Source organism: Elephas maximus, chromosome 26, assembly GCF_024166365.1.
Source record: "Elephas maximus indicus isolate mEleMax1 chromosome 26, mEleMax1 primary haplotype, whole genome shotgun sequence".
In the NCBI taxonomy this organism is placed as follows: domain Eukaryota; kingdom Metazoa; phylum Chordata; class Mammalia; order Proboscidea; family Elephantidae; genus Elephas; species Elephas maximus.
The window spans coordinates 26944525-26971849 of NC_064844.1; the positions used below are offsets into that span (position 1 = coordinate 26944525).

Below are 27325 nucleotides of genomic sequence, written 5' to 3' on the forward strand. Positions count from 1 at the left end.
TTACGCATATTTTTACTTGCCTCATCTTTAATACTTAATTGGCATTTCTTTAAATCCAGGGGACATCATTAAAATTGATGACTTAGTGTAAAAAGTAAGGGCCCAGTGAACTGTTTCTTTTCTATGCATTCTCAGATACTGCCCCCTTGACTTCTGCGTGGAAGTGGGTGGATTATTGATTGTAACCCATCTGATTGTTTCAATATATTTTACTTAAATACTTTTAGGACAAAATATTGACATAATGAAATCTATGTCCTTTCTGAAGACTGTGCTTGCCAGCTGCTCAGGGTTTTCTTTCACATAAGACATCTATAATGTAGTGTAGTTTTCCCTCTAGATCCTCATTCTGACTCCCACCGCAGCCCCCACCCGCCAAGCATTGTCGCACTGTCTCCATGCATACGGAAACCTAGATTTGACATTTCTTTGACTGCACTTCACTTTGGGGGTAAAGAACACTCCCGAGTTTACAGATGGAGAAGTAGGAAACAAAAAAATAGCGAAAGTAGCTATACCATTTACTGTGCTCAGGGTCCGATTAACCAGTAAGCAAGGTATGCACGGGCTTAATTGTGTTTACTCTCTAATCTGTAGTGCACAGTTTCACATGGGTTTTGAAAATAGGTGTAATCGTGCACTACAGATTAGTAATTAAGCACATGGAACCCCTGTGTGCCTTGCTCATTGAGTAACCCCTCCCGGACTGTGCTTTAAGTGAAAGAAAAAAAAATTTTTTTTTTTTTTTTTTTTTGGTTCTGGTTGTATCTTCTTTGTTGCAGAAGGCCAGGGACTTCAGCGCCAGGGGCTGCGGGCTACCTAGAGGTTAATCAGGAGGGAAGGAAATGAAAGAGCAAGAAGACATCTCACTGTGGAAACAGCCCTTTGCTCTGGACATTTTACAAGTCCTCTGTCCGAGTTTTCACCTCTTGCCCCCTTGCCACCACCACCTCCATCACAGCGGGCGATAAAAGAGGAAAGGGCAGTTCAGCAGCAACAACGGATGTCAAATACAGTAACTGTAACTAGTATAAATACGCGGCCGTGTCTGCAGCAGCGCCCGCGCCACGCGGGTGTCCCACTTCCCTGCGTGCGGACCTCGGAGGGCGCAGGGCAAACCCGAAGCCCCTTTGCGGTGTAGAGAGTGACTGACATCTCCGCGTGGCCACCACCCGGGTCGGAGCCTGCCAGGGAACTACAGCTCCCGGCAGCCCCCGCGCCGGCCGCGCGCCCCCGCCCCGCGCGCGCCCCCGCCCCGCGCGCCCCGGCCCCCCGCCCTCCGGCCGCAGGACGGGACGGGGAGGGAGGAAGGGGCCCCGGCGGCCGGCAGCGGGCGGGATCCTGCGAGGCGCGTGAAGCCTCGCTGGCGCCTCGTCCAGGACCCCGGCGCTGGCGGGCGCGGAGTTTCTCACGACTAGCCGAGCCCGCCTCTGTAAGTAGTCGCCTCAGGGAGCGGGGAACAGGCACGGAAAAAGTTAGCGCCCGCGCCGCCGCTTTGTTCTCCCGGCCCGTCGGGCTGAGGCGGCGGCGGGCGCCTCGCGCGCCCCTCCCCCACCGCCCGCACGCGGCGGCGGCGGCCGGACGGGACCCGCGCAGCCGGGCGCGGCCGCGGGGCTGGGCGGGAAGCTGGCGGAGCGCGCGGTGGGCGGCGGGGAACTGGGCGCCGGCGAGGCGGGTCGACGGGGCCAAGTTCCGGCGTCCGCGCCGAGGCCAACTTGGATGTGCGCTTCGCGGTACCCAGCGCCGCCGGACGCTAGGGCGGTGATCTGTTCCCGGAGCCCCAAACTAGCGCCCAACGCCGGCCCCTCGGCGCTCACACGCCGCCTTTTGGAGGAGCCTTTTCCTTGCCTCTTAGTCACTTCACGATGCGAAGGGGCGAGCAAACGGTGTTTGGAGACTGGAAGCCCCCGCCCGTTTCCTGACAGTGTTTTTAGATGTGCAAGTTGCAGCGTCTGCTCCGAGTTTGTTCTCGCCCCCGGAGCGTTTCTTAAGATGAAACGCTGAGGAGTGCGACTGTTCCTTTAGTAATAAAAAGAACCACACACTATTCGATTGCCTGTTGGATATTTTATTTGAAGTCAGCCACAACCTGAAGCACAGGCCTTGGCGTCTGCAGGCTCGGATATAAATCAAGCGACGGGCATGTGTGCGACCTGCAGACTTTTCCACACTTAGATTGATGGCATGAATGTAACTGTGTCTTCAACCACACCCATCCCCACAGGAAATAAGAGTATCGGTGTCATCTTTGGTTAGGAAGGATAAGTTACACCCTGAACTTAGCCTTTAACACAGCTTTTATGAGCTGTAGCCACCAACGAAACAACTTTTTAGAATGTCTTCATTTGTACCCCAGGAAATGTTATTTTATTACTCTTAAACTGCTTTGACTTTGTACTTGATGTTGCAATTCTGTCTTATATTTTGGGAGCTTATTTTGCTTATATGAAGCTTATAAATTTCTGATGCAGGTGAGAGCAGTGAATGCCTATGGATTTGCTGCTGAAGGGTTCTATAAACTTCAAGATAAGTTTATGCCAGTTTTACTTTAATAAAGGAATCCTTCCTCCCACCCTCTTTTAGAATATGAATTGAGATCAAGCATGGAAATTAAGGCAAAACGAAGTTACAGGTTTAGTCAAAGTAGTTTTTTAAATAAGTCACAGAAACTTTCATGGTAGGTTTTACCTAGTAGGTAGTAATATGAATGTGGTGGGCCTGATCAGATGAGCTTGGAGTATTCCTATTTAACATTAACAAGCCGGTTTCCAGCCTAAGTCCTATACATTGCTATACAGCGTTTCAGATTTCAGAATGACTCAGATTCAAGAATGTTATCCAGTTTCTATCTTAAAATTAATTGTTAAGGGCCCCGGATAGTAGTGAATTTTTTAACTAAATCAGCTTTTCACTACATAAGCTTTCAGTTTCATCAGATAATCCCTTTAAAATAGAAAGTTCTTTCTGTTAGTGGGTTGTTTTTAACCCCGCCCCCATACACACACCGAGACCTTAAATGAAGGTTTTGTATATTAATTTTTTAAGTTATGTAAGAACTGAAAACACTTCATACAGGAAAGAAAAAAAAAAACGAATAGGTGGTCATTTAAGTGCACTTTTTTAAGGGGAAATTTTGTTCTCTCTTAAAAAGACATTCCAAGGTTGGTAACACTATTAACATAAAAAAAAACATATTCGGAGTTAATTGCTCATTTTTAAAAGAAGTCGCTTCTCCAGAACTTGATGTATGGAGAAGTTATTTGCTAGTGCAGTTTTAATTTGATTTAATAATAATCGTGCTTAGAATTCACAACATTCTGTGCTACTAATAGATTCCAATTATATAATTCCAATTAAACTTATTATGTGTGTGCCTCTGGAGCAGTTGTCTTGTTAGTGAAAAAAATTGACATAATGTATTTAGGAGATGTTTTTATTTTAATTTCAGTGTAGAAAAAAGTTTACTTGTGTGGTTAGTTTTATAGTGGTAAAAAAAAAAAACATAGTGGTAGTATGTGAGAAATTGCTCGTTGGCTCATAGGCAATCAGATTTCTCAGACACTACTGGTACAGAGAGGTAATGAAGAGACATCAAGCCCACTGTACTAGATTCATGGAGCATTGGCAGTTTGTAATCCTCTTACTGGTACTGGATAAACTTTGCCGTGTCGGAGCAGAGGGCGCACATGACGTGCCCTCTGTATACTCTTCCCAGCAGAAGGACTGAGAGTCAAATGCACCTGGTCCAGATGAGCAGAATTTTAGAGGAAACAAGTAGCGATCTGATGGTCAAATGCTAAGCTCTTAGGGGGAAAAGTATTAAATTAGTACAAGGTAATAGCCATATTTATGAAAATATATAAATAGATGTAGGGATTACTACAAACTGTACTTTTTAAAATCAACAAAGTTACTTGTTTTGACAATTAAAAGCATCATCAGAATTATTAAGCAAAATCAAGACAAAACATGGACATTAAGCCACATTACATGCTAAAAGAATACATATAAAATCAGGAGGAAAAAAACCCCTCTATTTCTTTAGCATTCCCAGCACACAAAACTGAATTGAACCTAGAAAACCCATTACCGGTTTGTAGTCACGGTAACTATTATGGTGTCATCAATAGGAAAAGCATTTTCCTTCTTCACTTTTACTGAGTATAAAAAAGTAAACTGACTCCACTAAGTAATGAGCTTCCTTTTAAAATATTTAATGACTGGATATGTTTTGTCTTCCTGGAATCCTCTTCCCCTCTTTCTCTGCTTCCCCAGTGTTTACTTACTCTTTAGGTCTCAGCTTAAATATCACCTCCTTAAAAGAATCTTTCCTGAGACCCTAGTTGAAATTAAGTCCTTGGTGGCGTAGTCATTAAGAGCTTGGCTGCTAACGAAAACGTCGGCGGTTTGAATCCATCAGTCGCTCCTCAGAAACCCTGTGAGGCAGGTGGTTATCCTTTGTCCTTTGGGTTACTGTGAGTCAGAATCAACTTGACGGCGGTGGGTCTGTTTTTTTTATTATACCATATACCGGTGCCACAGAAACCCTGGTGGTGTAGTGCTTAAGTGCGACAGCTGTAACCAAGAGGCTGGCAGTTCTAATCTGCCAGGTGTCCCTTGGAAACTCTGTGGGGCAGTTCTACTCTGTCCTATAGGGTCGCTATGAGTCAGAATCGACTCGACGGCAGGAGGTTTTGGTTGGTGGTGATAGCGCAGTGGTTAAGCATGTGGCTGCTAACAGAAAGGTTGGCAATTCGAACCCACCAGCTGTTCTGTGGGAGAAAGATATGACAATGTTTTCATGAAGATTTACAGCCTTGGAAACCGTATGGGGCAGTTTTGCTCTATCCTGTAAGATTGCTGTGAGACTCTACAGTGGCAGGTTTGGTTTTTTTGTTTAGTATACTCTGTCAACAGAATCTCTGGTGGTACAGTGGTTAAGAGCTCATCTACTAAGAAGAAGGTCTGTAGTTCGAATCCATCTGCCTCTCCTAGGAAACCCTATGGGGCGGTTCTTCTCTGTCCCAGGGTCACTGTGAGTTGGAATCAACTCAGCGGCAGTAGGTATACTCTGTCATAGTCCTTAGGTGGTGCAAATGGTTAACAGGTTAACGCACTAGAGAGGTTGGTGGTTCAAGTCCATCCAGAGGTTCCTAGAAAGAAAAGCCTGGAGACCTACTTCCGAAAAAAATCAGCCATTGAAAACCCTATGGAGCAGTTCTAGTCTGACAGCATGGAGTTGCCATGAGTCAAAATCAGCTCACCAGCAACTGTTTTTTTAGTATACTCTGACATATCATTTTTTATAGTTTATAGTTAGCTATTTATGTGAACATTTAGTGTCTTTAACTCACAGTGCGATGTGAACTCTAGAGCGGTCAGGGGCCACGTCTGTGTGGCCACTGCTATGTAACCCCAGTGTGTTTTGTAGTAGTCCAGCAAATAGTAGGCACTCAGTAAGTATCTGTTGAATGAAAATGCTGTTCTTAGAGCTTTTCCAAGAGGCTTTGCTAAGATATAAGATAAAGTTTGTGTGAAGGGGGACTGTGGAGGAAGGAGGGAGATCAACTTGTACCTGGTGATGTTGCCAAGAAGTAACGCACAGATAAGTCCTCTAACCTACGAGGCATTTGTTTTACCTCGTCCATGCTAACAGAGCAGGTTGGGCTTAAGATACCATTAAAATGCTATCTTTTGATTCTATTCAGCAATGAATGGGATATGACATACAACTCCCCAAAGAAGAGTTAAGATGTTCCAAACATGGTATACTTGCCGACTAGACAGTGTGGCCATTGTTTAGAGACTCTCATAGCTGTTAGAAATAAACATCTCTACTGGATATACTATTCATAAATGAATAATGTGTACTGTTGTCTGTTTTCTCATTTTAAGCATAAAGGCAAAAAATTAAGCAGTATACCAAAATTCATATAAGTTAGAATTCTTAGATTTTTTTGAAATTTAGACTTAATATTTTGTATGTTCTACAGATAGACAATTTGAGGTTTTACAGATGCAACACAGGGAGTGGGGCAAGTGGGTAGAAGCTAATATGACAGCCCACATAGTCTTCTTCTATATTCATAGTGAAATTTATAGAAATCATTTGTATACAAAATTATAGCATTTATATATATAGTTTTTTATGAATAGTTATCAATAGTTCTGATAAATTAGTGGTATTATTAGACAATTACTGTTATTTGGCTAAGATTAACAGGTACAATAAAGATTTAGTGGGAAAAAAGCCACCAAAAATAAATTACTGTTGTTTAACAGAGCCCTAGTGATACAGTGGTTAAGAGCTATGGCTGCCAACCAAAAGGTCAGCAGTGTGAACCCACCCAGCTGCTCGCTGGAAACCCTATGGTGCAGTTCTACTCTGTCCTGTACGGTTGCTATGAGTCAGAATTGACTTGATAGCAGTGGTTTTTTTTTTTTTTTTTTTTTTTAATGTTTTGAGGAGTCCCTGGGTAGTGCAAATGGTTAACGCACTGAGCTGCTAATCGAAAGTTTGGAGGTTTGAGTCCGCCCAGAAGCACCTCAGAAGAAAGGCCTGGCAGTCTACTTTCAAAAAGTCAGCCACTGAAAACCCTGTGGAGCACAGTTCTACCCTGACACACATGGGTTTGCTATAAGTTGGAATTGACTTTGTGGCGATTGGTGGTATTGTATTTCAAAGTACTTGCTTGCAGTATAATTCATTGGCATTTTACTACTTTGTTATGAAAATTGTTAAGGTCTTAAAAACTAGTCAGTTATGTTAGGAAGCTCATTATCTTATGAGGCAACCTGCTCCATTGTTAAGTTGTTGCAGGTGTAATGAAATGGAGGAAAGAACATGGGCTTTGGAGTCAGGGGAACCTTAGCATGAATCCCAGTTCCATCGCTTATTAGCTGTGTAATCTTGGGCAAGCGTAACTTCTCTGAAAGTCTGGTTTCTTTTCTGTAAAATGGAGTTTAATAAATTTCCTAGGGTCTTCGCAGAGATTTAATGAAGCATCATATCTCGTTGGTAGTGTTTAGCATGTTGTTGTTTGTTGTTGTATGCTGTCTAGTTGACTTCAACTCATAATGACCCTATATGACAGAGTAGAACTGCCTCATGGGATTTCCTAGGCTGTGATCTTTATGGAGAGCCATGGTGGTGCAGTGGTTAAAGCATTCGGCTGCTGACCAAAAGGTTGGTGGTTTGAACCCACCAGCCACTTCGCGAGAGAAAGATGTGCTTCTGTAAAGGTTTGAGACCCCATTGGGCAGTTCTTCTCTGTCCTATGAGTCGGAATGAGTTGGAATCGTCTCAACAGCAATGGGTTAATCTTTAAGGGAGGATCCCTTGTGGTGCAATGGTTAAGTGCCCACTTCTAAGTTGGAAGCCACAGCTCTGCAGGAGAAAAGACCTGTAAATCTTCTTCGGAAAGAGTTCAGCCTAGGAAACCCTATGGGGCACTTCTTTGTCCTATGGAGTTGCTATGGGTCGGAATCAGCAGATCACCAGTTCTTTCTTTCCCCAAAGCTGCTGGTCTTTTGGGGAGCATTTAACCGTTGCACCACCAGTGCTCTCCAGTGTTTAGCATGTTAAAAGCTTAATTGTTAATTTCTTCATCTAATCGCTATAATAGCTAAAACTTATTGAGCACTTATTGTAAGCACTTTCCATGCATAGCTCAGTCCTTACAATGACCTGTGAGGTGAGTTGGTAGTGCTTTTACCTTCATTTTATTTATACCTTCTGGAATGATAACTGAATAAAGCTAGTTCTTCTGTTAACACCTCTTCAGATATTTGAAGACCATTATTCTGCCTCCTACTTGTTGTGTGTGTGTGTGTGTGTTTAAGCATATGTTTGGCATATGACATTGTTTTCACTTTTATTTGGATTCATGCTTTTTTTCTTTTTCTTTATGAGTATAGCTATAAAATTGTAGGTACTAGAAATGAGCATAATAGTGATGTAGGTTGACTAGGAACAAGTACAGGGACTGATACTGCCGCATTCTTGGTGTCATGGGGGTTTAGGTTTGCATTAGTTCTTTTAGTCCCCATTCTATTAGCTGCTCATATTAAGCTCAGGGTTAGATAACCCTTCTCACATGAGCAGCTTCCAAGCCATCATTTCCCCATTTCTGCATTGCACGTTTGACTTTTTGAAACTAAAAGCAAAGCTTTTACACTTACTTCGTTAAATTTAATTTTAGTTTATTTCTCCCAGACTTGTGTACTTGGAGGATTTTATAACCATGTCTTCTGTGTCTTTAACATCTCATGAGTAATTGAAAACAATATAGGGCTATTGCTTAAGGCCTTTTCTGTTTTAAGTATACATTTGACATTTGAAATATGTCAAATATATGGAATATATTTAACAAGAATTTTTGGAGATGGATAGTAGTGATGGACGATTGTACAACATGGTGAATGTAATTAATGTCGCTTAAGTGTACACCTAAGACTGATTGAAACAGCAGCGCTTTTGTGATGTATATTTTACCACAGTGAAATAATTGACCAAAACAAAACAAAACAAAAAACCCAAACAATATAGAACCAGGGACAGTTCTAAGACACTCATGTAGGGATTTGTCTCATCTAAATTGACATAGAGCAGCAAACTTACCCAACCTCACTAACATCCAACTCACACTCAGGCAGCATATTCGCAGATAACATGGAAAACCGTCATAAATACCTTTTTAACCAGAATATATATGTTTTTTTTTTTTTGGCTTTGCTATTTGTGTGATCTTAGGCAAGTACTTTAATCTTTAAACCTCTGTTTTCTCAAATATAAAATGGGTTGATGTGAGGATTAAATGAGGTTATGCATGTAAAGTACCCAGAACAGCATCAGGCAGATAGTAAGAACTCAATTAATGTAAATTATTATTATTACTGCTATTATATCCTCCATCTAAGAAGTCTAACAGTCTTTCCCAAGATGTTAATATGGTTGACTTGTTGTTACTTGCTAGTGATCGTTATATTCTTTTCTAGCTATTCACAAACCATTTGCTTTGTAACCTATTCTCAGATTTGGCTGACAATTTATATTAAGTTTGTATGTGTGTAATTTCTGAAATATGCTTCCCTGCTCCTCCAAACCTGAAAGACTTAAAGCAACCCTGAGGCAGACCATGATTACTTCTCTCTTTTGAGCTCTTTCTCCAAGATTATAGGCGGCAGCATTGTAAAGATCTAACTGGCATGAAGTTGTTTTAGTCCTTCTTAGTCATCAGGCTTGGGTTTCAGTTCTCAGTGCTTTTCTGCCTTGGAGAAAATAAGCAAAATACAAGTTAAACAATTTTGCCTTTTCTTTGTGGTCTCTGAGCCTTAACAACACCCTCTCTGAGCAGCGATTCTCTCAGTTCTTTGTTCTCTTTGAGAAATCGTATGTTATTATGGAGATAGGACTAGTTAAAAAGCTTGAGAGCTGAGTTCTAATTCCCACTGCACCCCATAATAGCCATGTGACGCTGGACAGGTCGCTTTAGTTTCTTGTGGTTCAGTGTTTTCATCTGCAAGAATGATGTTTACTTGGTCAACTTTCAAAGAGGCATCGTGAAGTAAAGTATGTCAAACGTTTATAAGCTGTCAAGTGCTCTACGGTGTAAGGTGAGATAGTCATTGATTTTAATTTGCTAAAATTTCTTTTGTTAGCTTTGAACATTTTTTCTTAAGCCTTGGTTTATTCTTAGCTTCCCATCCCTAACAGTGTCTGTGTTACGCTCCTCTGTTATGTTCATCCTGTCTGACTTGGTCCCCAGTGACCACTCTCCAGAGGTGATTCTGCAGCCACACTGGATGCTTCATTCTCTTTTTCCTCAGTGGAATTATTAACGGAAGAAGTTTAGAAGGAGCTGTCTCCTGGGAGCTGTTTTACTTACCTTACTTGGGTCCTACTTTTTTTTTTTCTTGCATTTTGAACTTTATTTTCCTGAAAACTATGACACATATTTAAGTGTGCCAAGTGTTCTCTTACTGTTAGAAATCCTTTATAGTGAGGTCACTTTTTCCTATGTTGCTGTCATAAGTATGTCAGCTTTCATAGTTTTTGCTGGTCAGATAACTGTGTCCATTATATTCCCTCCTCCTTCTGAAAGGAATTTGTCAACAAAGCAAGTAAGTCAGGAGTCGTGTTTTGGACAAATTAGGCTTTAAATATAAAAAAAAAATACTTTTTTCTGCATTAGGAAAGTTTTATACATCTTGCGTGTGACTGGGTAGTACATATTTTATTTCTATGAAAATGGCCTTGTTTTATCTTTTCTGTTTTTGTCTATTTTTGTCATCACTTAGTTGCATATAAAAGTATTTGATCTTCAAGTTTCAGGTATTAGTGAAGGGTGATAGGGGTATTTTTTTGAGCAAGAGTCTCCCTGAAAGTATAGCAGTGGTCAAAAATGGCCCTGATAGCTTGACAGAAAATGTTTACCAGTTAGGATTTACTGGTAAATTATAAACATCATAATAAGACCAAAAACTATCTTTAAAAATTTTATAGAGAATGTTACATTTTAAAAATAACGTCCAGTTACTGTAAAATATTAACAGTGTTTTAAAAATTCCTTCCAGGCTGACTACATTTCAGAAAGCATCAACTTTTCTCAATGGGCCCATTCATCAAATGAACATTTAAAATCTTTGGACTTCATCATAGAAAAATTTATATCCCAAAATGAAAATGAGAACATTCGAGAAGGTGATTTAAGATATGGACATTTGAGAAGGTGTCCCATCAAATCAGTGAACTAAAGAATAAGAACTAAATAGATTAATCTTATATGCTTATTATTTTTAAAACCAAGAGAATTTCATCTTGAGAGAAAAGCAACTTTTACTGAATATGTATTTTATGAAAATAAAGGAGAGAGACAAGAACGGAATTAGAAGAAAATAGATGAAGATGCTTAGTAAATAAGCAGTCAACTCGTTCCTGATTAAGATAACTCAGTGATGTTAAATCCTTTCAAAATCTTGATTGTGGTCCTAAACACAAGGCTCTTTTTTGATGGGACTCTTTTTATTAAGGGAAATAGGAGCTCTTGTGTATCCAGCTCATAGTTGTAGAACTTACAGTCGTTGGCATGACAGATTTAAAAGAGGAAGTAAAGAAGCTTTTAACTGTTTCCAAAAGTGCAGTCACTTTTTTATCACTGTGATTTTAAAAGCTTCTTCATAACCATTTTTTAAAAATTTATAACTATTTTAAAAGATTAAAGAAAGGCAGATGTCCGCAAACAATTCCCCTCCATCAGCCCAGAAGTCTGTGTTACCTGCAACTCTTCCTGCTGTGCTTCCAACTCCTTCTCCATGTTCAAGTCCTAAGACTGGACTCTCTGCCCGACTGTCCAATGGAAGCTTCAGTGCACAGTCACTCACCAACTCCAGGGGCTCAGTGCACACAATTTCATTTCTGCTGCAAATTGGCCTTACGCGGGAGAACGTTACCATTGAAGCCCAGGAACTGTCTTTATCTGCTGTCAAGGATCTTGTGTGCTCCGTTGTTTATCAGAAGGTACTGTATGTGATATTTATGTTGATAGGTTTTCTCATTAATATTGTTTATAATGCTTCTCTTTAAATAACACATGCAGGAGTTAGTTAACACATTTGGCTCAATCGATAATTTATGCCCTGATTCTGAGCATTTTTGGAAGAGTCTTGATAGACTAATATCTTAAAGTATGAAACTGCAAATTCTGGTAATTGGAACCTGTATCCCAGATTCAAATTTGATTTCACTTTTCTGTAGGTAATAACTTTAAAAATGCTGCTTATACTGTTTTTCTCTTTAAGAACATGAAAATCTGAATAAAGTCAAGGGAACAAAAGAAACCTCATTTGTTTTCAGAGAAAATACTCAGGAGCTAGAGAGAGGGAGCAAGGCATAGAGATGACTTTCAGAAAGGGTGGGACACAGAGAAGCTGAGTCCCAGGTTCACGCATTGTTCTTTTTAGTTTCCCTGTGTTCTGCCCTCTTTATACCCTCTTCTCACCCTTTAGATCCTGATTTTGTTTTTCAGAGATGTTCCACATTCATCATTTAGTAGGATCACACACACTGCCTTTTAAATGTGTTTAATAATTTTGATTTGATGAACGAACTGGTAAGTTGTCTGTTTTACCCTGAAACTATACAGGCTGTGTGACTTGGTTACATTTTATCCTTAATGAGCTAAGCATATGTTTCAAACACACAAAATAGTATACTTTGTAAAAATTATCTGTCATTGGGATTCAGTCTACTCATCTTATTGTTTCAGTTATCAGACCTTATATGGTTTGTCTTTATCTTCTGATGTAGAAGTAATTAGCAATCCAAAAATGGTTTGTGATTTCTGAAAATGGTCTGTGTCTTCTGTGTTTTAGCCATGATTTGTTTAAATGTGGGCTAAAGTAAGATTAACTTTCCATTTGTAGATCTGTAGAATCATTTATGTATCGCTCAGTATCTTTGCTTTTCATTTCCCTTTCATTGAATTATCACAGAGGTTTGCACAAATATTTTTGTAACTAGACTGTTAATTTTTCATTTAAATTTAAAATTTTAACTTAATGTTAAGTTATAACATAAATGTAATGTTTTCTCTCAACCTGAAATCATAAAAAGTCATAAACCATGTTTTGGTGGCATCTATCTACCATATTTTGGAAACCCTGGTGGCGCAGTGGTTAAGTGCTATAGCTGCTAACCAAAAGGTCAGCAGTTCGAATCCGCCAGGCGCTCCTTGGAAACTCCACGGGGCAGTTCTACTGTGTCCTATAGGGTTGCTATGAGTCGAAATCGACTGACAGCATTGGGTTTGGTTTGGTTTTGGTACCATATTTTACACAAATAATGCACGCCTTCTATGTTTGTTTGCCAACCGCACCCTCCCCCATGAGATATTTTCATAAATGCCAGTATGGGTTGGCAAACATAGAATGCACATGTTATTTGTGTAAAAATGTGATACGTTGCTCAGTTCTCAATCTTTGGAAATTTCATTTAGTTCTTATATTTGTGGAGAGGCATACTGATTTTCTGCTGGATTTTTCTAGAACCAGTAGAATAATTCATCATTTATGTAGATATGAGAAGTAGATGGGAACTGGATTCCAAATCATAACCTATGAACAGTTAGAGTGATGGCAAGGAAATAAATGAGGGTTTCAAACTGGTTCGAACTGGTTGTCACGCCCAATAAAGCAAAACTGGAACAGATCCGAATTTTTAAAATTTGGGCGATCCAGAACCATGATGAGAACAGGAAAAGTTACAGGTCGAAGCCCTGAAATGGGAGACTCGGAGGATGTCCTTTTAGGATCCTGATGTGTGAGACTGGATTATTGCCAAAACTGAGGAGAGCAACACACATTCAAAGCAGCCCAGTTGGCTACCGTCTTTGAGTGGGACACTGCTGTTTCTGACTCTGCTCAAAATTTGACAGGCAAGAGATTTGGTTGCTATGCAATGTGTGCACTGCCCTTGTTTTCTAAGAGGGAGATTAAGCTTCTAGCATGGCTTTGACCCATAATTTTTCCCTTTCCAGCTATGTTTCCAGTTCACCCAAATTTTTAAAATTTAGGTCTGTTCCAGTGTCGCTTTCTCAGCTGTGATTGAACCAGTTCAAAGCCCTGAAATAAATAGGGATATAAATAAAAAGGATAATTCAGGATAAATCTTATATAATATAAAACAGAATTATTGATTATTAATATAGCCAGCATAAAACGAATGTCATAGTGGACTGAATTTGACTCAGTATTATAGTGATATGGGAATGTATTTTTTGCGACATGGGCTAGAATCCTAACTGTTACGTGTAATGAAAGAGTATTGAGCTAGAAGCTAGGTCAGAAACCAAACCCATTGCCATTGAGTCAATTCTGACTCATAGCAACACTATAAAAAACGAAAACCCGCTGCCATTGAGTCAATTCCGACTCATAATGACCCTATGGGACAGAGTAGAACTGCCCCACAGGGTTTCCAAGAAGCTCCTGGTGGATTTGAACTGCCAGCCTTTTGGTTAGCAGCCATAGCCCTTAACCACTACGCCACCAGGGTTTCCAGCAACACTATAGGACGGTAAAACTGCCCCATAGGGTTTCCAAGGAGTGGCTGGTGGACTCGAACTGCCGACCTGTTGTTTAGCAGCCGAGCTCTTGACTGCTGCGGTCAGCTCTATTATTTATTTACTGTGTATTTACTGTACTTTGGGAAAGTGACTTCACTTCTCTGAATCAGTTTCTGTATCAAACAAGTTGGGATGATTTCTATTATGAAATTCTGGCTGTGAGAATTCACTGCTAGAAACAAAGGAGAAAAGAACCTCGAGGGATGGCCTGATCCAGGTCCTGATGAAATAAATCTTAAGGAACCAGGTTAAACTCTGGAATTTAACCACAGAGAAGCCTCTTGAATCCCTTAGTCATCTTGGAGTTGTAAAAATCACTTCAGAAGTTCTTTTCTTGTTAACTCTTCTGTCTTGGACAGCTTGCTTACAAGTCAGCCGCTGTAATTACTCACACATATACAACTCCAGTTTAACTTTTTTTTTAACTAATGTTTTATTATTTTTTATGTGAAAGTTTACACAGCAAATTAGGTTCCCCTTTAACAACTTTTATATGAATTGTTCCATGCTTTTTTTTATTGGTTACAATTTTTACAGTGTGTCAGCATTCTCATTATTTCATTCTGTTTGTTCTGTTTCCATTGATCTACTTTTCCTTCCCCTCCTTGCCTTCTTGCCTTTGCTTTTGGGTAAATACTGGCTGTTTAGTCTCACGTAGTTAATGATAAGTGAGCACATTGCTCACAGGTAATATTGGTTATTTTATAAGTCAGTCTATTATTTGATTGAAAGGTAATGTCTTAGGTATCTAGTGCTGCTATAATACCACAGGTGGATGGCTTTAACAAACAAATTTATTCTCATATAGTTTGGGAGGTTAGAAGTTCAAATTCAGGACGCCAGCTCTGTTGTTGTCATTAGGTGCTGTCGAGTCGGTTCCAACTCATAGTAACCCTTTAAGACAGAGTAGAACTGCCACATATAGTTTCCGTGGAGTGGCTGGTGGATTCGAACTGCTGACCTTTTGGTTAGCAGCCATATGCTTAGCCACTGCACCACCAAGGCCCCGACACCAGCTCTAGGGGAAGGCTTTCTCTCTCTGATGGCTGTGGGGGAAGACCCTTGTCGTTAATCTTTGCCTGGTCTAGGAGCTTCTCAGCACAGGGATCCTGGGTCCAAAGGACACACTTTGCTACCAACTCTTCTTTCTTGGTGAAAGGAGGTACCTCTCCTCTCTGCTCAAAAGAGATTGACTCAAGATACAACCTAATCCTGTAGGTTGAGTCCTGCGTGATTAACATAACTGCCTCTAATTCTGCCCTGATAACATCATAGAGGTTAGGGTTTACAACACATAGGATTATTACATCAGACCATAAAATGGAGGACAGCCACACAGTACTGAGAATCATGCCTTAGCCAAGTTGACACACATTTTGGGAGGATACAATTTAACCGATAATAATGACTTACGGAAATAGCTTCAAATCCAAGTTCAAAGGTTATTTTAGGGTGATAGTCTCACTTGTCCCTCTAGTCTATCAGTCCAGTAAGTCTGGCCTTTTTTAGGAATTTGTGCTCTGTATTTTTCTCCCATTCAATCCAGGACCTTCCATTGTGTCCCTGGTCAGAATGGTCGGTAGTAGTAGCCGGACACCATGTAGTTCTTACAGTCTCAGGTTAGAGAAGGCTATGGTTAGTGTGGGCTATTAGTTTCGTCAACTAGTTTCTTCTTTGAGCCTGTGATTCCTTCATTCTCTTTTGCTCCATATGAGTAGAGACCAATACTTATATCTTAGATGGCTGATCACAAGCTTTTAAGACCCCAGATGCTACTCACCGGTCTAGGTGCAGAACATTACTTTTGTGAACTGTGTTATGCCAGTTGACTGAGTTGTCCCTAGAGACTATGGTCCCAAGCCTTCTAACCCAGTAAAGTAATCCTGTGAGTTGTTAGGCTATGTCTAGGAAGGCTCCGTAACTGTACCTCCTATGTGGTGTGTTATATATGTGGATATATATGAAGCTCACACAAATCTGTATATAGATAAGCCCACAGATATGCCTGTATATGTGCTCACATATGCCTTTCTGTACACATCCAGTTTAACTCTTGATGCTGTGAAATAGTTGTATGGTATGTGGAAATTATTTTGAACCTCTCAAGAAAGGTGTTATTCAAAAATCATAATTTTGTTGAAGATAATTCAAAAGCGATTGCAGCAATATATTGACAGGGAACTGGAGAGGACGTGGAATGAAGGATATCATTGCTGATGTCAGATGGATCTTAGCTGAAGGCAAAGAGTACCAGAAAGATGTTCACCTGTGTTTTATTGGCTATGCAGAGGCTTTTGACTGTGTGAATCATAACAAATTATGGATAACATTGCAAAGAATGAGAATTCCAAAACACTTAATGGTGCTGGAGCAGAACATGTACGTAAATCAAGAGGCAGTCATTTGAACAGAACAAGGGGATTGTGCATGGTTTAAAATCACAAAAGGTGTGCATCAGGGTTGTATTCTTTCACCATACTTCCTCAACCTGTATGCTGAGCAAATAATTCCAGAAGCTGGACTGTATGAAGAGGAATGCAATATCAGGATTGGAGGAAGACTCATTAACAGCCTGCAGTAGGCAAATGACACAACCTTGGTTGCTGAAAGTGAAGAGGACTTAAAACACTTACTGCTGTATGGATTACACCTCAACATAAAGAAAACAAAAATTCTCACAGTTGGACCGGTGAGCAACATCATAATAAATGGAGAAAAGATTGAAATTGTTAAGGATTTCATTTTACTTGGATTCACAATCAGTGTCCGTGGAAGCAGCAGTCCGGAAATCAAATGATGTATTGCATTGGGCAAATCTGCTATAAAAGACCTCTTTAAACTGTTCAAAAGCAAAGATGTTAATTTGAGAACTAGGTGTGCCTGGCCAAGGTATTTTCAGTCACCTCATATGCATGTAAAAGCTGGACAATGAAAAGGAAGACCAAAGAGGAATTATGATGCTTTTGAATTATGGGGTTGGCGAAGAATGTTGAATATACCACGGACTGCCAGAAGAACAAAAAATCTGTGTTGGAAGTAGAGCCAGAGTGTTCCTTGGAAGCAAAGATGGTGCGACTTCGTCTCACATACTTTGGACATGTTATCAGGAGGGACCAGTAGCTGGAAAAAGACATCATGCTTGCTAGAGGATCAACAAAAGATAGGAAGATCCTCAAGAGGTAGATTGACACGGTGGCTGCAACAGTGGCCTCAAGCATAGCAATAATTGTGAGGATGGTGCAGGACAGGGCAGTGTTTTCGTTGCGTTGCTCATAGGGTCTCTATGGGTCGGAACGTACTGGACGGCACCTAACAGCTGAACTGGGGAGTACTGCCTTTTGAGTTATAAAGATTATGATTCCCCCATCAATAAATATTTATATACATATTTTTTAAATAATGGAGAGGACTTAAATCAGTAATAATAGCTATAATTTATTAAGTGATTGTTATGCACCTCTTTCTGTTGTAAACTCTTGACATATTTCATACATTCTTCACAGCACATTTTTAGGCAGGTACTAATGAAAACTCAATTTATAGATTATTGAAACACAGAGTTAAGTAATTTGCTGGAGCACTGGTGGTGCAGTTGTTAAGAGCTTGACTACTACCAAACAGTTCAAGGGCGGTTCGAATCCAAGCCACTTCTTGGAAACCCTATGGGGCAATTCTGCTCTGTCCTATAGAGACGCTATGAGTTGGGTCGACTTGAGGGCAACAGGTTTGGTTTGCTTTTGGTTTTAACAGCAAGAATTTGAAATAAACTCAAGCAATCCAACTAAAGTGCTTATGCTTTTGAACTAATGTGCTCTGACTAATCATGTTATCTTTCTTTCACCAAGCCTTGCATATTTATAAATGCCTGCCTCGAGTAAAGGATATCCTACAGTCTGTAACCACAGAATAACCATTCTCTTGAAGTTAACTGCTAGTGTACGCCCTGAGCCCGCAACCTTAGACTTAGTAGCATCCTGCTATAGTAAACTGAGTTAAATGATTCCAGTTTTTCTTTATAAGAATTGGCATTCAAAACTCCAAAAGGTTTACTAGTATTTGACTGTAAAAAAAAAAAAAAATGCACTTTATTTTTTAGAGCAGTATAGTTTTGCCTTTTCCGGAATAATACAGTACACAGCTTTTTCAGACTGGCCTATTTCACTTAGAAATATCTTTTATGATTTCTCCATGTCTTTTTGTGGTTTTAATAGCTCACTTATTTTTGTTCCAGAATAATACTCCATTGTAAGGATGCCCACAGTTTGTTTATCCGTTCCCCTTTTGAAGGACATCTTGGTTGCTTCCAATTTTTGACAGTGATGAATACAGCTGCTATAAACATTTTTGTCCAGGTTTTTGTGTGGACTTAAATTTTCAGTTCATTTGAGTAAACGCATAGGAGTATAATTGCTGGATCGAACGGAGAGTCTATGATTAGCTTTGTAAGAGACTGCCCACCTCTTAAAGTGGCTCTGTGATTTTGCATTTCCAGCAGCAAGGAATGAGAGTTCCTGTTGCGCCATATCCCTGCCAGCATTTGGTGTTATCCATTCCAATAGATGTGTAGTAGTATCTCATTGTTGTTTTAATTTTCAATTTCCTAATTACATATGATGTTGAGTATCTTTTCATATGCTTATTTGTTATCTGTATATCTTCTTTGGTGAGGTGTACATATCTTTAGCCCATTTTTTAATTGGGTTTTTTTGTTTTCATTTTGTAGAGTTTTAAGAGTTCTTTGTATATTTTAGATACAAGCCCCTTATCAAATACATGTTTTGCAAGTATTTTCCTCAGTCTGTAGCTTGTCATTTCACTGTCTTAACTGTGTCTTTTGCAGAGCAGGTTTTCATTTTAATCAAGGCTAACATGAAGTTTTTCTTTTATAGATCATGCTATTGGTGTTGTATCTAAAAACTCATTGCATAACCCAAAGTCACCTGAATTTTCTTTTATGTTATTTACCTTCTAGAAATTGTATAGTTTTGTATTTAACATTTAGGTCTATGATCCATTTTCATATAATTATTGGGAAAGATGTAAAGTCTTTATCTAGATTCAGTTTTTGTGTGTGGATATCAGTTGTGGCACCATTTGTTGAAAAGACTGTCCTTTCTCCATTGAATTGCTTTTGCTCCTTTGTCAAAGATCAGTTGCCTATATTTGTGTGGGTCTGTTTCTGGGCTTTCTCTTCTGTTCCATTGATCTATTTATCTAGTCTTTGACCAGTACCATGCTGTCTTTATCACTTTAGCTTTGTCGTAAGTCTTGATGTCAGAGAATGTCAGTCCTTTGACTTTGCTCTTTAGTTGTGGGTCTTTTGCTTTTCCGTATAAACTCTAGGATGAGTTTGTCAATATCTATGAAATAACTTATTGGGATTTTAATTGGGATTGCATTGAATTTATAGATCAAGTTGGGAAGAACTGGTATCTTGATAATATTAACTCTTTCTATCCGTGAACATGGGATAGCTCCCCATTTATCTAGATCTTTTTCATCAGTGTTTTGTAGTTTTTCTCATACAAATCTTATTTTGTTAGATTCGGGTATTTTAGTGAATTTAATATAAATGGTATGTTTTTAATTCCAAGTTCCAGTTGTTCATTGCTGATATATAAGTGGTTGACTTTTGTATATTAACCTTGTATCTTGCAACCTTACTTTAATCACTTATTAGTTCCAGAGGAGTTTTTTTGTTTTTGTTCAAGTCTCTGGGATTTCCTACATAGACAACCATATTATCTGTGAGCAAAGACCGTTTTATTTCTTCCTTCCCAATTTGTATATCTTTTATTTCCTTTTCTCATCTTATTGGATTAGGTAGGACTTGCAGTGCAGTGCTGAATAGGAATTGTGAGAGGGAACATCCTTGTTCCTAATCTTATGGGGAAAGCATCTAGTTTTTCACCATTAAGTGTGATATTGTTGTTGTTAGCTGCCTTTGAGTCAGCCCCTGACTCATGGCAACCCCATGTACAACGTTATTTTGTCAAATGTCTTTTCTGTGTTTATTTGATCATATGATTTTTCTTCTTTAGCTGGTTGATGTGATGAATTACATTAACTGATTTTCAAATGATGCATACCTGTAATAAATCCCACATGGTCATGGTGTATAATTCTTTATATATGTGGTTGAATTTTATTTATTGTTATTTTGTCGAGGGTTTTTTTTTTTTTTTTTTAATGTCAGTGAGAGATACTGGTCTGTAATTTTTCTTCCTAGTAATTTCTTTGTCTTATTTTGGTATTAGGGTAATGCTGGCCTTGGCATAGAATGAGTTACTAAGTGTTCCCTCTGCTTTATATCCTGGAAGAGATTGTAGAGAATTGGTATCATTCTTTCTTTAAATGTTTGGTACAGTTCAGCAGTGGGCTTGGTACTTTTTGTTTTGGAAGGGTATTGATTGTTACTTTGATTTCTTTAATAGGTATGGGTCTATTCAGATATCTGTTTCTCTTTGTGTGGATTTTGGTAGATTATATCTTTCAAGGAATTGCTGTGGTTCATCTTGGTTATCAAATCTGTGGCCATAGAGTTATTTACAGTATTCCTTTATTACCATTTTAGTGCCTGTGGGGTCAGTTATGATGGCCCCTCTTTCCTTTCTGGTATTAATAAATTCTACCTTCTCCCTTTTTTTCTTGATTAGCCTGGCTAGAGGTTTATCAGTGTTACTGATCTTTTGAAAGAACCAAAGCTTTTGATTTTTTTGGTTTTCTTTGTTTCCTGTTTTCAATTTCACTGATTTCTGCTCTGATTTTTATTATTTCTTTTCTTCTGCTTGCTTTGGATTTAATTTGGTCTTCTTTTTGTAGTTTCCTAGAGTGGAAGCTTAGATTATTCATTTTAGATCTTTCTTTTTTCCTAGTATATGTATTCAATGCTATAAATTTCCCTCTACTGCTTTTGCTGTTTCACAAATTTTGATAAGTTGTATTTCATTTAGGTGAACATATTTTTTAATCTCTCATGAGACTTCATTGACCCATGTGTTATTTTGGTATTTTCTAGCTATTTTTCTGTTATTGATTTCTAATTTAACTCCTTTTTGGTCTTAAAGGATCCTTTGAATAGTTTCTATACTATTAAATTTGTTAAGGTTTGTTTTATGGCCAGGATGTGACTTGTCATGGACTGAGTTGTATCTCCCCAAAATATGTGTCAACTTGGTTAGGCCATGATTCCCAATACTGTGTGGTTGTCCTCCACCTTGTGATTGTAATTTTACATTAAAGAGGGTTAGAGTGGGATTGTAACACCCTTACTAAGGTTGCATCCCTGATCCAATGTAAAGGGAGTTTCCCTGGAGTAACCTGCACCACCTTTTATCTTACAAGAGATAAAAGGAAAAGAAAGCAAGGAGAGAGGCTGGACCTCATACCACCAAGAAAGAAGCACTGGGAGCAGAGCACATCCTTTGCACCCGGGGTTCCCGTGCGAAGAAGCTCCTAGTCCAGGGGAAGATTGATGAGAAGGATCTTTTTCCAGAGCTGACAGAGAAAGCCTTACCCTGGAGCTGACATCCTGAATTTGGACTTCTACTAGACTGCGAGAAAATAAATTTGTCTTTGTGAAAGCCATCCGCTTGTGGTATTTCTGTTATAGCAGCACTAGATGACTAAGACATGGTCTGTCTTGCTGAATGTTCCATATGAATTTGAGAAAGAATGTGTGTTTTGGATGAAGTATTCTGTAAATGTCAGTTTGATCTAGTTGATTCATGGTGCTGTTCCATACTGATTTCTGCCTGTTGGACCTATCAGTTGCTGATAGAGGGGTGTTGAAGTCCCCAACTATTAATAGTGGATTTGTCTGTTTTTTCTTGCACTTCTGTCAGTATCATGTATTTTGACCCTTTATCGTTAGGCACATGCACATTCAGAACTGTTATTTCTCTTTTGAGAATTGACATATCATTAGGTAGTGTCCTACTTTAACCAAAATGAAGTACTAATACACGCTATAACATGTCCTTTTTATTGCCAAATAGTAATCCACTGCATGGGTATATGTTTTGTTTATTCAGCTACCAGTTGGTGTGCATTTTATTTTTTTACCCCTTTTGGCTATAATGAACAATGAGGCTGTGAACATTGGCATATAGGTCTTTATGTGGACATATGTTTTCATTTCTTCTGAGTATGTACCTTGGAGCAGAATTGGTAGATGATATGGTAACTCTACCATAAAATTACCATAGGACCTACCAATTCCATTCCAAGGAGTTGGTAACTCTGGAGCACTGCTGGCACAGTGGTTAAGTGTTTGGCTGCTAACCAAAAGGTCGGCAGCTCAGATCCACTAGCTGCTCCTTGGAACTTCTATGGGGCAGTTCTACTCCATTGATTAGGGCTGCTATGAGTCAAAACCAACTCAATGGCAGTGGGTTTGATTTTGGTTTTTATGGTAACTCTTATGTTTAACTTTTTGAGGAACTGCTAAACTATTTTCCAAATTGGCTGTACCATTTTTCATTCCCACTAGCAATATATGAGTTCAAATTTCTTTATTTCCTTACCAGCACCTCTTATCATGCATCTTTTTAATTGCAGGATCCTTGCTGTAATTAGGTGCCGTCGGGTTGGTTCCGACTGATAATGACCCTATGCATGACAAAACGAAACACTGCCTTGCCTGGTCCTGCACCATACTCACAGTTGTTGCTATGCTTAGCCCATTGTTGCAACCACTGTGTCAGTCCATTTCATTGAGGGTCTTCCTGTTTTTTGCTAACCCTCTACTTTACCAAGCATGATGTCCTTCTCTAGGGACTGATACCTCCTGATAACATGTCCAAAGTATGTGAGATGTAGTCTCTCCATCCTTGCTTCTAAGGAGCATTCCGGTTGCACTTCAAAGACACATTTGTTCATTCTTTTGGCAGTCCATGGTATATTCAGTATTCTCCATCACCACAATTCAAAGGCGTCAGTTCTTCAGACTTCCTTATTCACTTTCCAGCTTTTGCGTGCATATGAGGTGATTGAAAATACCATGGCTTGGGTCACGTGCACCTTAGTTGTCAAGGTGACATCTTTGTTTTTCAAAACTTTAAAGAGGTCTTTTGCAGCAAAATTTCCCAATGCAGTGCATCTTTTCATTTCTTGACTGCTGCTTCCATGGGTGTTGATTGTGGATCCAAGTAAAAGGAAATCCTTGATAACCTCAATCTTTGTTTATCATGATGTTGCTTATTGGTCCAGTTCTGAGAATTTTTATTTTCTTTATGTTGAGGTGTAATCCTACTGAAGGCTGTGGTCTTTGATCTTCATCAGTAGGTGCTTCAAGTCGTCTTCACTTTGAGCAAGCAAGGTTGTGTCATCTGCATACTACAGGTTGTTAATGAGCCTTCCTCCAATCCTGTATTGGAGTCTTCCTGTAGTCTTCATGTATGATGTCATTCCACAACTCGTCCGGTCTTCGGTCATTAGCATGCAACATCTCAAATCTATTCTTGAGATGGTCTCTAAATGCCCTGTTCTTTTTCATATGCTCCAGCTTCTTGGATTATTTGCTTAGCATACAGATTGAATAGGTATGGTGAAAGGATACGACCCTGACACACACGTTGCCTGACTTTAAACCATGCAGTATCCCCTAGCTCTGTTCAAACAACTGCCTCTTCATCCACGTACAGATTCCTTGTGAGCACAATTAAGTGTTCCAGAATTCCCATTCTCCACAATGTTATCCATAATTTGTTATGATCTACACAGTCGAATGCCTTAACGCAGTCAATAAAACACAGGTAAACATCTTTCTGGTATTCTCTGCTTTCAACCGGGATCCATCTGACATCATCAGTGATATCCCTGGTTTCACCTCCTTTTCTAAATCTGGCTTGAATTTCTGGCAGTTCCCTGTTGATGTACTGCCGCAGTTGCTTTTGAATGATCTTCATCAAAATTTTGCTAGTATGTAATATTAATGATATTGCTCAATAATTTCAACATTCGATTGTTTCACCTTTCTTTTTGGAATAGGCGTAAATATGGATCTCTTCCAGTGGGTTGGCCAGGTAGCTGTCTTCCAAATTTCTTGGCACAGATGAGTGAGCACTTACAGTGCTGCAACTGTTTGTTGAAACATCTCAGTTGGTATCCTGTCAATTCTCGGAGCCATGTTTTTCGCCAGTGCCTTCAGTGCAGCTTCGACTTCTTCCTTCAGTACCATCAGTTCATGATCATATGTTACCTCCTGAAATGGTTGAACATCAACCAATTCTTTTTGATCTAGTGACCTTGTGTAATCCTTACATCTTCTTTTGATGATTCCTGCATCATTTAGTATTTTCCCTGTAGAATCCTTTAGCACTGCATCTTGAGGCTTGAATTTTTTCTTCAGTTCTTTCAGCTTGAGAAATGCTGAACGTGTTCTTCCCCTTTGCTTTTCCATCTCCAGGTCTTTGCACATGTCACTATAATACTTTCCTTGGTCTTCTCGAGCTGCCCTTTGAAATCCTCTGTTCAGCTCTTTTACTTCATCATTGTTTCCTTTTGCTTTAGCTACTCGATGTTCAAGAGCAAGTTTCAGAGTCTTTTCTGACATCCATTTTGGTCTTTTCTTTCTTTCCTGTCTTTTTAATTATGTCTTGCTTTTTTCATGTATGATGTCATTCCACAACTTATCTGCTCTTCGGTCATTAGCATTCAACATGTCAAATCTATTCATGAGATGGTCTCTAAATTCAGGTGAGATATACTCAGGGTTGTACTTTGGCTCTCCTGGATTTGTTCTAATTTTCTTCAGTTTCAGCTTGAACTTGCATATGAGTATCTGATGGTCTGATCTGCATTCGGCCCCTGGCCTTGTTCTGACTGATGATATTGAGCTTTTTCGTCTTCTCTTTCCACAGATGTAGTCGATTTGATTCCTGTGTATTCCATCTGGCGAGATCCACGTGTATAGTCGCAGTTTATGTTGGTGAAAAAAGGTACTTGCAATGGAGAAGTCGTTGGTCTTGCAAAATTCTATCATGCGATCTCTGCCATCGCTTCTCTCACCAAGGCCATATTTTCCAACTACTGATCATTCTTCTTTGTTTCCAGCTTTCCCCTTCCAATCACCAGTAATTATCAGTGCATCCTGATGGCATGTTTGATCAATTTCAGACTGCAGAAGTTGGTAAAAGTCTGCAGTTTCTTCATCTTTGGCCTTAGTGGCTGGTATGTACATTTGAATAATAGTCATATTAACTGGTGTTCCTCACATCACCAACAGCATTGTCCTTCAGGATAGATCTTGAAATGTCCTTTTTGGCAATGAATGCAGCACCATTTCTCTTCAAGTTGTCATTCCTGGCATAGCAGACCGTATGATTGTCCAATTCAAAATGACCAGTACTAGTCCATTTCAGCTCACTAATGCCTAGGTTACCAATCTTTATGTGTTCCATTTCAAAATGAATTGAAACAGCCATCCTAGTGGACATGAAATTGTATTTCATTGTGGTTTTGATTTGCATTTGCCTGATGACTAATGGTGTTGAACTTACTGTCTTGTGTTTATTGACCATTCCTGTGTCTTCTTTGGACAAAGGTCTCTTCAAATCCTATAACCTTTTTTATGTTTGGTAAAATTGTTATTGTCCATTTGTAAGCATTCCTTTTATATTCTGGATAAACCCGTTGCCATTGAATTGATTCCAACTTGTAACAATCCTATAGGACAGAGTAGAGCTGCCCCACAGGGTTTTCAGGGAGTAGTTGGTGAATTTGAACTGCTCACCTTTTGGTTAGCAGCCGAGCTGTTAACCGCTGCACCATATTCTGGATACAAATCGTTTTTGAGATGTTTAATATGTGAATATTTTCTTCTAGTCTGTGCGTTGCCTTTTCACTTTCTTGATTGTGCCTTTTGAAGCACAAAATTTCTAGGTTTCACAAAGTCTAATTTAGCCATTTATTTTCTTTTATCGCTTGTTCTTTTGGTGTTATAGCTAAGAAATCATTGCCTTACCCAAGGTCATGAAGAGTTACTCTTGTGCTTTCTAATAAGAGTTTAATAGTTTTAGTTCTCATATTTAGGTCTAGGATGCAGTTTGAGTTTGTATACGGTGTGAGGTACAGGTCCAAATTTTTCCTTTTGCAAAAAAAAAAAAAAAAAAAATTTTTTTTTTTTTTATGTGGTAACCAGTTGTCCCAAAACCATTTGTTGGAAAGACTGTTCTTTCTCTGTTGAATTGTCTTGGCACCTTTGTTGAAAATCATCTGACTATAGATGAGAGGGTTTATTTCTGGACTCTCAGCTCTATTCCATTTATCTGTATATCTATCCTTATGCTAGTACTGCATTGTCTTGATTATTGTGACTTTACACTTAAGTTTTGAAATCTAGACGTGTTGGTTCTCCAACTTTGTTTTTCTTTTTCGAAATTGTTTTGGTCATTCTGCCTTTGCATTTTCACATGAATTTTAGGATGAGCTTGTCAGTTTCTGCAAAAGCCTGCTGGGATTTTGATGAGATTGACTGAATCTGTAGATCAATTTGAGGAGTACTGCTATCTTAACAATATTAAGTCCTCCGATCCCTGAATGCAGGGTGTCTTTTCATTTATTCAGATCTTCTCTAATTTCTTTCCAAGGTATTTTATTTTTGCTTTTCCGTTTTTTTTGTATTGACTTACCATTTGTGTTGTTTTCTCTTTCTGATATTCTCCTTATTCATTATTGTATTTCCTTTTCCTTTTTTCTATGTATTCATTAATGCTTCTTTTGGTCTTTTTCCTGCCTTTTGTTTTGCCACCCTTGCAAAATTCTCTGAAATACCTTGTTTGCCTCCTTCCTCATCTTTTTTATATTTAATCCAGATTCTCCCTTAAACAAATATTTCAATAATAGATGGAAATACATAATACAGTAGGAAAAGCTGCATTTGAATTGCTTCTGATTTGTACTATGACCACATTTGAATTAATGCATTATTTTTAAACTGCTTTCAATCCCAATTATTGGTAGCAGGTTGAAGAAGTGTAAGGAGCCCCTCGGTGGTGCAAATGGTTAACTCAGTTGGCTGCTAACCAAAAGGTTGGAGATTCGAGTCCACTCAGAGGCACTTCAGAAGAAAAGCCTGATGATCTGCTTCTGATAAATCAGCTGTTAAGGACCCTGTGCAGCACAGTTCTACTCTGACACACACCGGAGGCATGGGGGAGGGTAGCGAAAGGGGACACTTGCCCCTGGGCATAAATCCAAGG

General features: G+C 39.3%; 1 protein-coding gene across 2 annotated transcripts in view; it reads left to right on the plus strand.

Annotated features, from left to right (window-relative positions):
- The first annotated feature begins 1256 nt into the window (after nucleotides 1-1256).
- PRKD3 (protein kinase D3) overlaps nucleotides 1257-27325 on the plus strand; it is a 105479-nt gene continuing 79410 nt past the window's right edge. Inside the window, exons 1-2 of one of the 2 annotated variants that reach the window (XM_049870608.1) lie at nucleotides 1257-1432; nucleotides 10576-11518. In XM_049870608.1, the coding sequence (XP_049726565.1) occupies nucleotides 11231-11518 (288 nt within the window). In that variant the 5' untranslated portion in view covers nucleotides 1257-1432; nucleotides 10576-11230. Of the gene's footprint in view, nucleotides 1433-10575; nucleotides 11519-24985; nucleotides 25064-27325 lie in introns of those variants that run through there. The other variant, XM_049870609.1, reaches the window with a different exon arrangement.